Source organism: Podospora pseudocomata, chromosome 5 (assembly GCF_035222375.1).
Source record: "Podospora pseudocomata strain CBS 415.72m chromosome 5, whole genome shotgun sequence".
NCBI classification, from domain to species: domain Eukaryota; kingdom Fungi; phylum Ascomycota; class Sordariomycetes; order Sordariales; family Podosporaceae; genus Podospora; species Podospora pseudocomata.
The window spans coordinates 1,185,550-1,198,707 of record NC_085889.1 but is presented as its reverse complement, the minus strand read 5'-3'; the positions used below and the strand labels follow the sequence as shown (position 1 = coordinate 1,198,707).

The 13,158-nt window shown below is 53.7% G+C and overlaps 5 protein-coding genes across 5 annotated transcripts; 3 read left to right on the top strand and 2 right to left on the bottom strand.

Annotated features, from left to right (window-relative positions):
* Positions 1-160: 160 nt before the first annotated feature.
* On the top strand, positions 161-2,956 carry QC762_513000 (uncharacterized protein; the record flags this gene model as incomplete). Its single annotated transcript, XM_062891688.1, has 6 exons — positions 161-351; positions 418-1,527; positions 1,579-2,007; positions 2,060-2,307; positions 2,366-2,566; positions 2,624-2,956. The coding sequence occupies 6 exons, from the start codon at positions 161-163 to the stop codon at positions 2,890-2,892; spliced, it is 2,448 nt and encodes an 815-aa protein (XP_062741804.1). The 3' UTR covers positions 2,893-2,956.
* Positions 2,957-2,981: 25 nt separating this feature from the next.
* Positions 2,982-4,495, bottom strand: QC762_513010 (uncharacterized protein; the record flags this gene model as incomplete). The annotated part of the gene is made up of 3 exons (XM_062891689.1): positions 4,300-4,495; positions 4,142-4,217; positions 2,982-4,084 (listed from the first exon to the last, which is right to left on the bottom strand). The coding sequence occupies exons 1-3, from the start codon at positions 4,300-4,302 to the stop codon at positions 2,982-2,984; spliced, it is 1,182 nt and encodes a 393-aa protein (XP_062741803.1). The 5' UTR covers positions 4,303-4,495.
* A 107-nt stretch (positions 4,496-4,602) lies between these two features.
* QC762_513020 (uncharacterized protein) lies at positions 4,603-6,429 on the top strand. Its single transcript, XM_062891690.1, has 2 exons — positions 4,603-5,845; positions 5,900-6,429. The coding sequence occupies exons 1-2, from the start codon at positions 4,799-4,801 to the stop codon at positions 6,302-6,304; spliced, it is 1,452 nt and encodes a 483-aa protein (XP_062741802.1). The 5' UTR covers positions 4,603-4,798; the 3' UTR covers positions 6,305-6,429.
* A 356-nt stretch (positions 6,430-6,785) lies between these two features.
* On the top strand, positions 6,786-8,748 carry QC762_0077190 (uncharacterized protein; the record flags this gene model as incomplete). Its single annotated transcript, XM_062883842.1, has 2 exons — positions 6,786-8,321; positions 8,389-8,748. The coding sequence occupies 2 exons, from the start codon at positions 6,786-6,788 to the stop codon at positions 8,746-8,748; spliced, it is 1,896 nt and encodes a 631-aa protein (XP_062741801.1).
* QC762_0077180 (uncharacterized protein) lies at positions 8,658-11,418 on the bottom strand. The gene is made up of 2 exons (XM_062883841.1): positions 9,463-11,418; positions 8,658-9,411 (listed from the first exon to the last, which is right to left on the bottom strand). The coding sequence occupies exons 1-2, from the start codon at positions 11,012-11,014 to the stop codon at positions 8,705-8,707; spliced, it is 2,259 nt and encodes a 752-aa protein (XP_062741800.1). The 5' UTR covers positions 11,015-11,418; the 3' UTR covers positions 8,658-8,704.
* Between the last annotated feature and the right edge of the window lie 1,740 nt (positions 11,419-13,158).

Below are 13,158 nucleotides of genomic sequence, written 5' to 3'. Positions count from 1 at the left end.
TGAGAGGTGTCTTCAGGCGTGTTGACTTTTAATGTGGTTTCTAATTGGAGTAAACCGAATTGCAGAATCTCAACTTGGACGCAGAGCAGAAAGAAATCTTGGCATTACACACCAGCACCAGCACCGAAGCTACCTACCTTGATTAGACTGCCAACCTGGGATGGATCCCGAACACCGCAACGAGCGGCAGCAGAAGCGCCGAAAGATCTCCCTGGCGTGCGAGCCATGCCGGGAGAGAAAGTCTCGTTGCGACGGAGCCAAGCCGATCTGCTCCACCTGCCAGCGGCGGTCGCTGCCGCTGCATCAGTGTATCTACACGGTTGAGAATGCCAGGACAGCGAGCAATGAGGCGTGAGTTTTTCTTGTGTCCTTTGTACCTTTCCTCAAGCGTTCACCCCATGTTGACCATCTCCTCAGGTACATCCGGGTTCTGCACGAACGCATCCAACGGCTTGAGCGGGCGTGTTCCGAGAATGGGATCCCCACTCCCCCACTTGATCCGAGCGAGGAGCCGGCTCCGGACCCGGGGGCCGGGCCGGGGAGGAGATCCGTCTCGGTCCAACCCGGGCCGGGTAACGGGCTTCTTACTCCTGCGATCAAAGACCACGTCCAATGCACCACTGCTACTCCCCTGCCTGTCCCGCATCGCCAGATCCTCGACCCACGTTCTCCCGACTGTGAAGGGCTGGACTCCCTAGAGAACGCCACGAAAATAACAGCAATGGGAACGGTAAGCGCCGAACACGACGTCAACCAAGCCTTTGAGGAGACGCAAGACGAGTTCTACGGCAGCTCGAGCGCGGCCAGTTTCATGAAGGAGGCTTACGGGAGTGTCAAGCCTCATCATCACCGGGTGTCCCCGTCGTTGCCGGGAGCCGGATCGGTGGTCACAACAACGGCAGCGGGCAACCTCCGACAAACCTTTGCGGCGCCAAAAGCGGATTTTGGGCCCCTGAATTTCCTGCAGCCGGATCGGTTCGCCTTGCCGCCGAGGAATGTGGCTGATTACCTCGTCGGGAGGTTCTTCGACCGGGTTTATTGGCTGTATCCCTTCTTTCACAAGCCAACCTTTATGTACGCCTACCGCCAGCTCTGGCAGCCGGTTACGGGGAAGGAAAAAGGGGTGCCGGAGCCTGGGTTGGGGTTGGGGAGTGAACCTGGGGCTGGGGCCGGGAGTATCGTTTTTCATTCTGCGCTCAATACTATCTTTGCGATAGGGTGTCAGTTTAGTGATTTGTCGGCCAAGGACAGGGTCAGCGCGATAGAGACTTTTTTGGAGAGGGCGAAGAAGTTTGTGGGGCTGGATTTGATTGATATGCATAATGTGGGTGTGGTGCAGAGTTTGTTGCTTATGACGCTGCTGCTGCAGAGTACCCCTTTTCCGAGCAGGTGCTGGAATTCGCTGGGGGTCGCGGGGAGGGTGGCGCAGGGGTTGGGGTTGCATACGGAGGCGGGGAGGAGGGGGAGGTCGGAGTTGGAGAGGGAGGTGAGGAGGAGGACGTGGCATGGGTGTGTTATTTTGGATATGTGAGTGCTCTTTGTGGGGATTGGGAAGGGTTGAAGCTGATGCAGGAGCAGTATCGTGAGCATGACGTTTGGGAGGCCGACGATGACGGATGTGAATGATCTGCCGCTGCCGTCAAGGTTGGAGCTGGTGGATGATGAGTGGCCTGGTACACTTGCTCAGGTTGACGATGAAGTGACCACGACATCGAGGATGAACTTCTTTCTTGACCACATTCGGCAATGTCATATTCTGGGTGAGATATTGTCGAGTATCTACCTGTCACCCAAAGGCCGAGGAGCACCAAGTTCTTCGTCAGGGACCACCGGTGATGAGTCTCCGCTGTATGGGTTGGATGCCATTCTGGAGCTGGATGCCAAGTTGTCGAGACATGAGGCCGCAGTTTGCCCCGCCATGTCTTGGACAGCACCCAGTGATATTAGCGGGATGGCAGAAGTTAAGAAGAAGATTATTGTCACGCAGAGAAATGTGCTTCATGCCAGGTGAGTAGCCCTGAGTCGATGGCCCTGCCGTCTGAGCTGACCAAATAAACAGCTTTCTTTATGTACGGCTGATGCTTCATCGACCGATTCTCACCCAACTTTGCTCAAATTCAGATTCTGGAACAACAGAGCCAACCTCACCGGTGAAGCAAGGACCCTTTGGTGGAAATAGAATGCTGTATGTTTCCTTTGCAGCAGAATGTGCAAAGATTTGCTTGGGATCAGCCATGGACTTGGTCGAGTTGGTTTCCAGGACTTATCAGACAGACACAACTGGAGGTTGGTGGTGGGATGGATTGTGTATGCTGAGTTTCACCGCTTCCCGTTACTGGTTCCTCTGCTGACCGTTCCTCCGCAGATGCATTCACTGGTGGCCTTGCAGTTATTGTCGCTTATCTATGTCCATCCCTCCTTGATTCTATGGATCAACGCCGCCTGGAAAGATCATGGGTTCTTTGCCAGGAAATCCTGGCACACTTTGCTTCGTTCAGTATCTCTGCTCACAGGTCTCTGAAACTGCTGCAAAAGGTGCATGGTGATGTCATGGCACGCGTTGCTGGTATGTTTCAAGATGCTCTCGTGAATATTGCGGGGTTTTCACTGACATGAACACCAGAGCAAGCCGGTGACACCGACAGGCCAGTCCTTCCAACCCCGATTGCCACTGCCGCCACCCCAGCTGGCCAGGGTATCGTGTTGCCCAGGGAGGATGGCTTCAACTCAGCCCAAGCACATCATACTTCTCTGGATTTTGGAAACGGTCTCCAATGGGAAGTTCCCAGTAATGCGGACCTGAGCATGCTGAACGTGACCTCGCTCTTCAATTGGGACCAGCCTTTAGACTTCTTTACAGGTGGGTTAGGGACAGATAACTTTCAGTTGTAGATGTTCGTGGAACTGTGTTCACACAAACAATAAATAGTAAACATTACAACCTCCTATGGCAACACCAAGTCTTCTCGCCTCTATCACACCTATTTAAACCCCCACAACCCCCTAACCCAACTCCTCATCCTCTTGGTCGCATCCCCATCATGCTGATTCTCCCCCTCCAGCAGAATCCAATCATGCGCCTCACTCTTCATCAGCTCAACCTTGACATCGAGTTTGTTGTTCACCTTCTTGAACACGTCCGCCAACTGCACGCTTTGATCCAAGAAAACCTCCTGTTCCCCTGCCGTGATGTACACCTCCGAAACAACCTTGTCCAACCCCTTGAACCACGCCTCCTGCCTCTCCCGCGGTAGATCAACAGGCATAACCCACGCCCTATCCTCGTCTGTCAAGTTTTCGGGTAGCAAATGCCCACAGGCGGAGTCAACGGTGGGGGTAGACAGCATGTCAATCCCGTTGTTCTTTTTGTAACTAGCCGTATCGGTCCTAGTCGACACCCAAGGCGACACCAAAAACGCGCCGGCGATAGGTCGAGAAAGGGAGACGGCCACCGCGTCTGGGTGGGGGTGCAGCAAGTGGGAGAGGAGTGAGCAAGTCAGGTTTCCACCAGCGGAATCACCACCGAAGATGATATTTTCTGGCTTGACCCCCGCTTTGAGGATATGATCCAACCCTGCCGCGGCTTGCTTCAGCTGCGTCGGATATTTACCATGAGGGACAAGGGTGTACTGCAGTATCGCCACGGCGACGTCGCCGGGGGAGGCGAGGAGGTAAGCGCGGTGACACCAGTTGATGTGGCCTGGTAACATGGGGATGGCGTAGCCCCCTCCGTGGAAGAAAAGGACGACCTTTTTGGCTTTGGTGCGGTGGCCTAGCCAGAGGAGCGAGGATTGCCCGTCGTGAAGGGATTCAATGTCGACTTTGAGCTCGAATAACACTAGGTCCTCTGGTTTGGGGGTGTCATTGGAGGTGGAGAGCCGCTTGATGGCGGCGATGGACTGCTTTCTAACCCATGATTTGTAATAGGCGACGGTGGGGGGTTTCATAAACTGGAGTTGGAGGGGGGTGAGGTGGCGGAGGCCGAATTTGTTGAAGGCGCAGAGAGTGTAGTATTTGAGGGAGGCGCCGCGGAGGAGGGCGAGGAGGTGGCAGCGGAGGTTGTTGATTAGGAGGGTTGGAGGGGCTGGGAGGGTGTTAGAGTGGGAAGAAAGGTTTTTTTTTTAAAAAAGGGAAAACATACCGACGACGAGAAGTTTGAAGAGAAGGGAAAGTTTCCCTAGAAAGGAGAGGGTGAGCGGTTTGGATGATGCGGGCGCCTGCAGAGGAATTATGTCAGCAACGGAAAAGGGGGGTTTGTTGACATCGTGAGAAAATTTGATGGTGTTGAGGCCCGCTTACCATTGTGAAAATATGGTTTTAACAGAAAAGCATAACAAAGGGTAGCGTAACAGCTGATTCTGGTGGTACAAGAAAATGAATCATGAAATCGGGTTCTGGCGGCCTCTCAACGATATTTCCCATTGACAAGGCCTCTCTGCATTCCATCCATTCCCCATCTGGATATCTTCATGTGCTTGTTCACAGGGGTTTGTCCTCGGCCCACTTTGCGGGGTTGGGTACCGCCAAGAGTGTGGGGAGCATGTTTTGCTGGCAGTTGGGGAACGACCAGGGGCATCCCCTGTCGTGGAGGGGTCGATAGGATGAGGGGCGCAGGAGGGGAGAGCGGAGGGGTAGTAAGGCACAGGTGAGGGTCAGCAGTAGCGGTGTGTGGTGTGTGTGACTGTGACACGGTGGGCGAGTTCACCTTTTCTTCTCCTTGACACAACTTTTGTACAGTCTGAGAATTCTGCCAGCATTACTCCGTATCATTATCATTACTATTATTGGATAAAACAACATGGCTAGCCGTAGAGAAAACAAGGGCTTCCACCTCGACAGCCTCGCCCGAGTCGTCCGGTACACTGCCCTTAACGAGTTTCTTGCCCTTCCCATTGCCGGCGCCGCCCACTTCCTCACGCTCGACTCCTCGGTCAAGTATCTGACCGCCCTCTTCACTCACGCCAACCGTCTCGGTGTCAAGCTCAACCCTCGCGACCTCAACCTTCCAAAGATCGCACGCACTGCCCTGACCCTTGGTCTTGTTGGTGCCGCCTATTCTGCCAACGAGTTCCTCACAAAATGGACCGCCAACAACTGGACGCGCAACAAGCCCGGGGAGTGGAAGACCCTCGACAAGGAGATTGTTCTCATCACTGGGGCCAGCAGCGGCATTGGCGAGCACACAGCTAAGATGCTGCTGGCCTGGCACAAGGGTGTCAAGATTGTCATCGTTGACTTTGCTCCCATGTCCTGGGAGCCATCTGCTGCCGATGCCTCTCGGGTCTTTTACTTCCAAGCCGATCTCAGCAAACCCGAGGTTGTGCGCTCTGTTTCGAAGCGCATCAAGAAGAAGGTTGGCCATCCAACTGTCCTGATCAACAACGCCGGTCTTGCCCGCGGGTTCAGCGTTTTGGAAGGATCCTACGCCGACGTCGAAGTCACCATCAAGACCAACCTTCAAGCTCCGTTCCTGCTCATCAAGGAGTTCGTCCCGCACATGGCCAAGACGAACCACGGTCATATCGTTACCATCTGCTCCATGAGCGCTGTTGTTCCCACGCCGGGCATCGTCGATTACTCTGCCACCAAGGCTGGCGTTCAAGCGTTACATGAGGGCCTGGCGCTAGAACTGAAGCATAGACACAAGGCCGATAAGGTCAGATTGACCAACATTATTCCCAACTTCATCCGTACACCATTGCTGTCAGGAGTGCCCCGTCAGTCGCAATTTGGAGCGCCATTGCTTCACGTTGAGACGGTGGCCGAGACTATTGTCAGACAGATTGAGAGCGGATATGGAGGTGTTGTGTATTTACCGGGAATCATGAGATACATCACTTGTTTGGTAAGATTCTTTTCATTCGCATATGGAGTGACACAATAGCTGACACTATCAAAGAGGGCGCTTCCTGAGTGGGTGTACACATATCTCATCCGAAATGGCACAGTCAACCTCGCGGTTGGATTCCAGGGGCGACAGATCATTGACGAGAACGGAGGCTTGAGGGCCGTCAAGGTTCAGAAGGCCGAAATCGCTGAGAAGTCTGACCGATCTGAAGCACCTGAGGTGCCCGAGAAGCCCGAGAAATCCGAGGCAGCTGAGAGACCTGAGAAGGCCGAAAGACCTGAACGCCCCGAGAGAGCCGAGAGGAGCGAGGCAGGCGAGAGACCTGAGAGAGCTGAGAGGGCTGAGAGGTCTGAAAGGTCTGAAAGGTCTGAGAGGGCTGAGAGGGCTGAGAGATCCGGCAGATCGAACAGAGCCGAGAGAAGAGCAAGGAACGAGAGGTCTGAAAGATCAAGCTGAGTGAGCTGATCAAGACAAAAAAAGAATAAAAAGCGAAATGAAATAAACGAAAACTGATGATAGAATTTCACTGAAATTACTAGATATGATACAAGAATGATACCTACCACCACATTCATCACCCACTGCCGTTTGCCTCCAAAGTCCAGCTGTCGCGTGCCGTCTCGGGGTTGCGGGGATCAGTGTGCCCCGTGGGCATCCTTGTCTCATCTCCGGATCTGCATTCTTGGCACACCCCAATCTCTGTCTTGGCGGCTTAATTGTTGGGGGACCGAGGCATCGGGAGGATCCCGCTAGTTTGTTTTGTTGCCCCCTTGCAGATATTGGTGCTAGCATCTGCGACGTCAAAAGTTGGGTATCGTCAGATGTTTGGACTAGTGTATAGATTTTGCGGCTTATGATGCCCCCTCACTGCTCACTGTGCTCCAGGTTCTCACCTCGAGGCTCTTTTGACATGTTCCCACCGCCATAGCATTTCACGATGTCTTCAGACAAAGCAACCGAAGTCCCCTTCACCCAGTTCGCCTGTATCGGCACAGGCTTCTCCGGCATAGCTCTCGGGGCTACCATCCAACGATGGTACAGCATCTCGCCCTCATCCATCCAATTCTTTGACTCCCAACCGTGTGTTGGTGGGACATGGTCCATCAACCAATACCCAGGCGCAGCCTGTGACGTCCCCTCAGCTCTCTACTCCTTCAGCTTTGAGCGCAACCCAAACTGGACCAGATTCCTCCCTCCCCACGATGAACTCCGCGCCTATCTCACCAAAGTCGCCGAGAAATACAACCTCGTCCCGCGCATGAAGTTCAACACCAAAGTCACCAAAGCAGAATGGATCCCCTCTCCTACCAACCCCCGATGGCGGCTGACGATCCTCGACCTCGAAACCAACCTCACTTCCCACCACGAATGCCAGTTCTTGTTCTCCGGCTCAGGCCAATTCAACTCCCCCCGTCCCTTGGACGTCCCCGGAATCGACTCCTTCCAAGGTCCGGTAATCCACTCCGCCCGCTGGGACCACTCCGTCTCCCTCCACGACAAAAAAGTGGTAGTCTTTGGAAACGGCTGCACCGCCGCCCAAATCGTCCCCTCCATCCTCTCCTCCACCGCCCACCTCACCCAAATCGTCCGCTCCAAACACTGGATCTACCCCCCCGTCGACGCCAAAGTCTCCCCCTTTGCCAAAAAGCTTCTGGCAAGCATGCCCGGCGCCACGCTCCTCCAACGCTTCATAGTCTACCACCTCGCCGAGGCCGACTGGGCCGGCTTCACCCTCACCCCCTCGGCGGCCTCCTTCCGGTCCAGACGCAGGAAGATGGCGGAAAAGTACATGAAAACCACCGCTCCGGAGAAATACCACCCCCTCCTCGTCCCCGAGTTCGAAATCGGGTGCAAGAGACGCGTCTTTGACTCCGGCTACCTGGAATGTCTCCACTCGGAAAAGATAACCCTCACCAACGACAAGGCAGTCGAGATCTTACCTCAGGGGGTGAAAATGGCTGATGGACGGGTGGTGGAGGCGGATGTGCTGGTCTTGGCTAATGGCTTTGAGACGAACACACCCACGACACTCTTGCCGGTTGTTGGTACGGGGGGCCATACCCTCCAGGAGCATTGGAGTGAGACATTTCCTGGTCCGGAGGCGTACAATTGCACTTCGTTGCATGGGTTTCCCAACTTCTTTTTGCTGTGGGGGCCGAATACGGCTACGGGGCATACTTCGGCTGTGATGGCGATTGAGAACGGGGTTAACTTCGCGTTGAGGGTTATCAAGCCTTGTTTGGAGGGGAGGGCGTCGGTTGTTGATGTGACGGAGCAGGCCGAGAGGGAGTTTGTTGAGCGGGTTCAGGAGGCGTTGGGGAAGACGGTGTTTACGAGTGAGACTTGCAACAGTTGGTATACAGCTCGAGACAGGGAGACGGGGAGGGTGTGGAATGGGATGACGTATCCGTGGAGTCAGGCAAGGTATTGGTGGGATTGTATGATGATCAAGAAGGGGGATTGGGTTTATAGTGTGAGTTTCCACGAGGTGGCTCCTTTAGGTGACAATGGCTAACATGTGAATAGGGACCCGCGACTGGCAAGTCGAGAATCGTCAAGAGGAGGAGGCTCGGATTGTGGTTCACCGCTTTCGCCTTGATGGCCTCGGGTGGGCTGCTTGCTTGGGTTGGAAAGAACCCGAATTCTCGTTTGGCGCTGGCATTGGCTGGGTCAAGGTTTGCTGCTGTTGTGCCTGTTCTGAGGACATGGGGATTGGGTGTGATCGGACGAAAGGGGCTGAACTGATCGTGCAAACCATATTATTTACGCACAGAGCTGTATGTACAATATTACATATCAATCATGATCCACCGTCCGTCGGCCATGTATCGAATCACCGTTACTCATGTACATATTTTACAACCTCGAAGGCACTTTCTCAACAACCAGCTCGTCCTTGATGTCCTCACAAATACCCCTCGCAACCCAATCAGCAAGAGCCATTGTCGTGACCATAGGGTTGACACCGCTGGCCGTAGGGAAGACACTGGCATCGGCCACATACAGCCCCTCGGTATCCCACACTCTACCACGAGGGTCAACGACACCGTCCTTTGCCTTGGCGCTCATGCGGCAGGTACCCATCTGATGAGCCGAGACAAACGGCGCAACAGGTGGCTTGTTGCCATACTTCTTCAATTTCCTGAGCCACTTCTTGAACGCCTTGTCTGTCTTCTTTGAGTCGCCTTGAGACCGAACAAATGGCTGGAAGCCAGGCAGACAAGGGTGGATTTCTCTCGCCCCAGTCGCATGCAGAATTTTGCAGAGCTCGAGAACACCGACAAAGTTGTGGGCGCGGTCGAAATCGGACGGCGTGTACGAGATACGAGGGTCGCCGGTATAGGGGTCTCTGTAAATGTATCCAGTGTCCCTGTCACGGATGATGGAGATGTACTGGTTGATGTGGCGGTACTTGGCCGCCATCAGCTTGTAGTCGCTTCCAGAGCGCCATGTGAGGAAGGGAAGTGCCAAGCTGGGCATCATGGACATGGCCTCCAGTTTGACGCCGTGACCCTTGCCGTCGAGGTCCTCGAAATCGCCAACCACCGTCGTGAGACTGCCGCCTGGATGCTGTTAGCTTTGATCATGCACTGAAACTGATAGGGCCCACACACCCTCCCAAGGACGAATGTCCTCATCGAAAACACCAGCAACAAAGTTGACAGGATGCAAATACAGGTTCTTGCCAACCTGGGGGTTCTTGATCCCACTGTTCATCAGAACCACCGGACTCCACAGCGTGCCAGCGCTGACAACCACCTTCTTGGCCTTGACGACAACCTTGATCGGCTCTCCGCCTTCCTTGGGGGTCCAAACGCCCGCAACACCACAGGCCACCTTCTTGCTCTTCCTTTTCTCATCAAAAAGGACTCTTTCAGCCCTGAACCCTTCCATAAACTCTACAGCCCCCTTCTCAGCAGCCTCTGGGAACCATCCATTCACAGGTCCCATCTTCTCACCATTGGCGCATCCCAAAGTGCAATAACCACAATTGTGCGGTTGACCGCGCGTATTTTGCGGCACAATCTTGCACCTTTTACACCCCGTCTGCCTCCCACCATTCAACAGCACCTGATTTCCATGGTTCGGCGTAATCTTATCCGTAACCCCCATCTTCTCCCAAACATGATCCAAACACTCCTGGAACTCCCTCCCTTCAAAAAAAGGCATCTTGTACGTCTCGGCCCAGTCCTTCCTGACAAAATCCTGCGGCTGCAACGACGCGCTCCAGTTCACCGTCCCACCACCCCCAAAACAGCTCCCCGCCGTAACAGTAATCGACCCATCATCCGACTCAACCACCCCCCCGGCCTCAAACATAGCCGACAACCCCACCGTCTGCGACATGGGAAAATACGACGCGTCGAAATGCCCCCCCTTTTCCAAAACCAAAACCTTGACCCTTTTGCCAAACATATTCGCCAACCTGTTCGTCACCACCCCTGACCCGCACCCCGATCCAATAATCACCACGTCCGTCTCAACCTCCGCTGTTGGCCTGATAAACTCAAACGGAAACGAAGAAGTAGCAACCCACTCCTTCGGCACAGAAGGGAACCCCGTCAACGGCGCAAAAGTATTACTACTCCTCAAAAACCCCAGCTTGCCCAGCGTAGTCATCGACTTGAACAACCCCCTGACAGCCCAAAGCCTGCTCTCCCTCCAACCCTCCAAAACCCTGGTTCTATCCTCCAGCCCAAGTTGGGGCAGTGGCGTGCCGTACGATGTGAGGATTAAGGATCCTGGTCTGGTGGACAAGACACTCAAGAGAATCTTCAGCTCCCTCTTTTTGGACGGGGGCAGGCCGCTGAGGACGAGTTTCATGATCTTTTCAAACATGGGGTTGTCGCTGGGGCGTTCGCGGAGGTAGGACTCGATTGTCTCGGCGGTGACCTCGTGGGGGGAGACTGCTGCGCGGATTTCGGAGGCGGCGGCGGCGTATTCTTGTTGGGAGAGCCTCAGGACTGACTTGTCATCGGGGGCGTTGTTGTCGGAAGAGGCGATGGACTTTGGGGGCAGGATCGCGGGCGCGATGGTGTCCATTAGGGCCATGAAGACGGCCCATTGTGATTCGGAGAGGAAATCGATTGAGTCGGGGAGGGGGATTTCTTTTGGTGATGATAATGATGATGATGAGAATGATGATGGTGGTGGTGGTGCTGCCATGGTTGCGGTGGTGGTTTGTGATTGGCGGCAGGCTTATTGAAGATGGTGAGGCGCGTTTGTCTCACTCGGGCTGCAGCCAAGTGTGTCGCGAGGAGGGTGGTGTTGTGGTATGTACAATGACAGGCGGGAACAAAATAGGGCAGTGGTGGTCGCTATAACTCCCCGCATACCCCAACTTTTGTGGGCTGTTCTTTGTGTCCTTGAAACACGCTGGGTCGGTCCTGTGTGCGAGGAAGAAGTTGGGGTTGGTTGGGGTTTGAGGCTGTCGATCGTCTGATTTGCTCTGATGATGCCGATGCGGGGCTGCTGTTGTTGTTGGTGGAGAAGCTACCCCGGCTTGGCCCCACTGATTAGGATTGTGATTGGGTGCAAGTATCTGGGGAAAGGCTAGCGTAGGATCGTGCCAGGATGATGGTCTTTGTGTGAGGAGGAGAGATGTCGGAATTGTTCCGATGGAGGGATCGTGAAGCATGTGGTTGAGCATGTGGTTGTGCAGAACACACTAGCCTTAAGGAATTCCCTCCAGGCACGATGTTATGGTAGGTAGCTACGCCCAGAAAGCAAGCAAAGGGTGGAGTATAGGAGCAATGATTCAACAAACATGGAGAATCAAAAGGAGTTCTTAGGTAGGGAGCTTGTTGGTGTAGCAGGGTATCGAAAGGGATGTTGGCGACCAGATTTCAACCCAGTTGACAGTCTCTCATGTGAAGATATACCCTTTGCCTTGGCCCCGTGGCCAAGGACGTCCTTTTGGTACGACACCTCAGATGTATCTCAAAAGATACATAACAGATCGGTCGCCGTTGAGTACAGGCAGTACTCACCAGTTCTCATAGGGTTTGATTTAGCAGTCATGCTACGTCGAAAGAATAGCAATCTGAGTCCTATGTAATCTTCCTGCCACATGTATATAACTGAAGTAGTGTGAACACCAGGACTGATGAGGCTCAGGCAGAACAAGAGCCTGTCACACTTGCGAAGATGGACTAGGTAGTAAAAGGCGACTAAAGTTGTGGAAACATTCGTAGGTTGCTTTGCTTTGAAGGCATTGGCATTATCTTTCTGTGTCTCATAATTGGCAATTCACCATTACTGCAGGAGGTGTTTGTTTCTCCCCGTTTGACCAAACCACAAACTGCCATCTCTCACCACCAAGAGAGTACCGGGCTGCAACCACAGTGCAGCTACGTAATCGAGCAGTTACTCTCACAGTGTTGACCTTGCTGGCGAGAAAGTGGAAGCTTGAAAAAGCTGGAGGTTGTCCCTGCACTCGAGCGACTCACCCTCCATTTCACTGCCTGCAGCTTTACTTTTGCCGCCGCCACTTTTTACTCTTCTGCTCTCTCACTCTTGTCACCACCTCCAACTGGCAACCCACCGCTTGCCGCGTTGACTTCAAACCACAAGACACAAGCTTCTCAAGGACGGCGAAGAAACTTCTTTCGTCACGCAAGTACAATTATTATTGTCAAGTAACGTCCAGTTTGTCGATTTGAAGCATGAGTTGACCTCGAGAAATCGTACAGAAGTCCGCACTGCTCCCACAATGTCTTTCATCAAAGAGGAGAATGGTTCCACTGAGAAGGGAACTCGAGAACTTCTCTCAACTATCAATTTCACTGTGATTCTGGAATCAGCACAAAAAGGTTGATGCTTGAATGACGGTCTAGCATGTTTGCAAAAGCCAGTATATATAGTCTCTTTTGCAATAATTCTATGCTCAATTTCACAGCTGGGGGGTTGTTACTACTTCCCTTTTTATTGCTGTGTGTCACGGTTCTGGAAGACAGTGGGGCCACGAGGGACCAATCAGGACTGGACCGCGCGATCGAGCGGGGCTCACGGTCCAGGTGGGCAAACAGACCAATAAGATGGGGACCGGGGACCGCGGCGGAGCTCACGGTCCACGGTCCAGTATCGGCCAATCAGGAGCGGACCGAGGACCGTCTGTAAGTCAAGGGTCCACGGTCCACTTGTCTATATATACGGAGGAACTGGCTGGTGTAGATAGACAGTTCCGCAGTATGCAATTCACGCTTGTATTCACGGTATCTTGTGTTTACATTGAGACATCTTGTTGTGCACTGTTTAGCTGCACCGAACCAATTGTCAGAAGTTACCTTCAACCCGTATCCCTTTCAGAG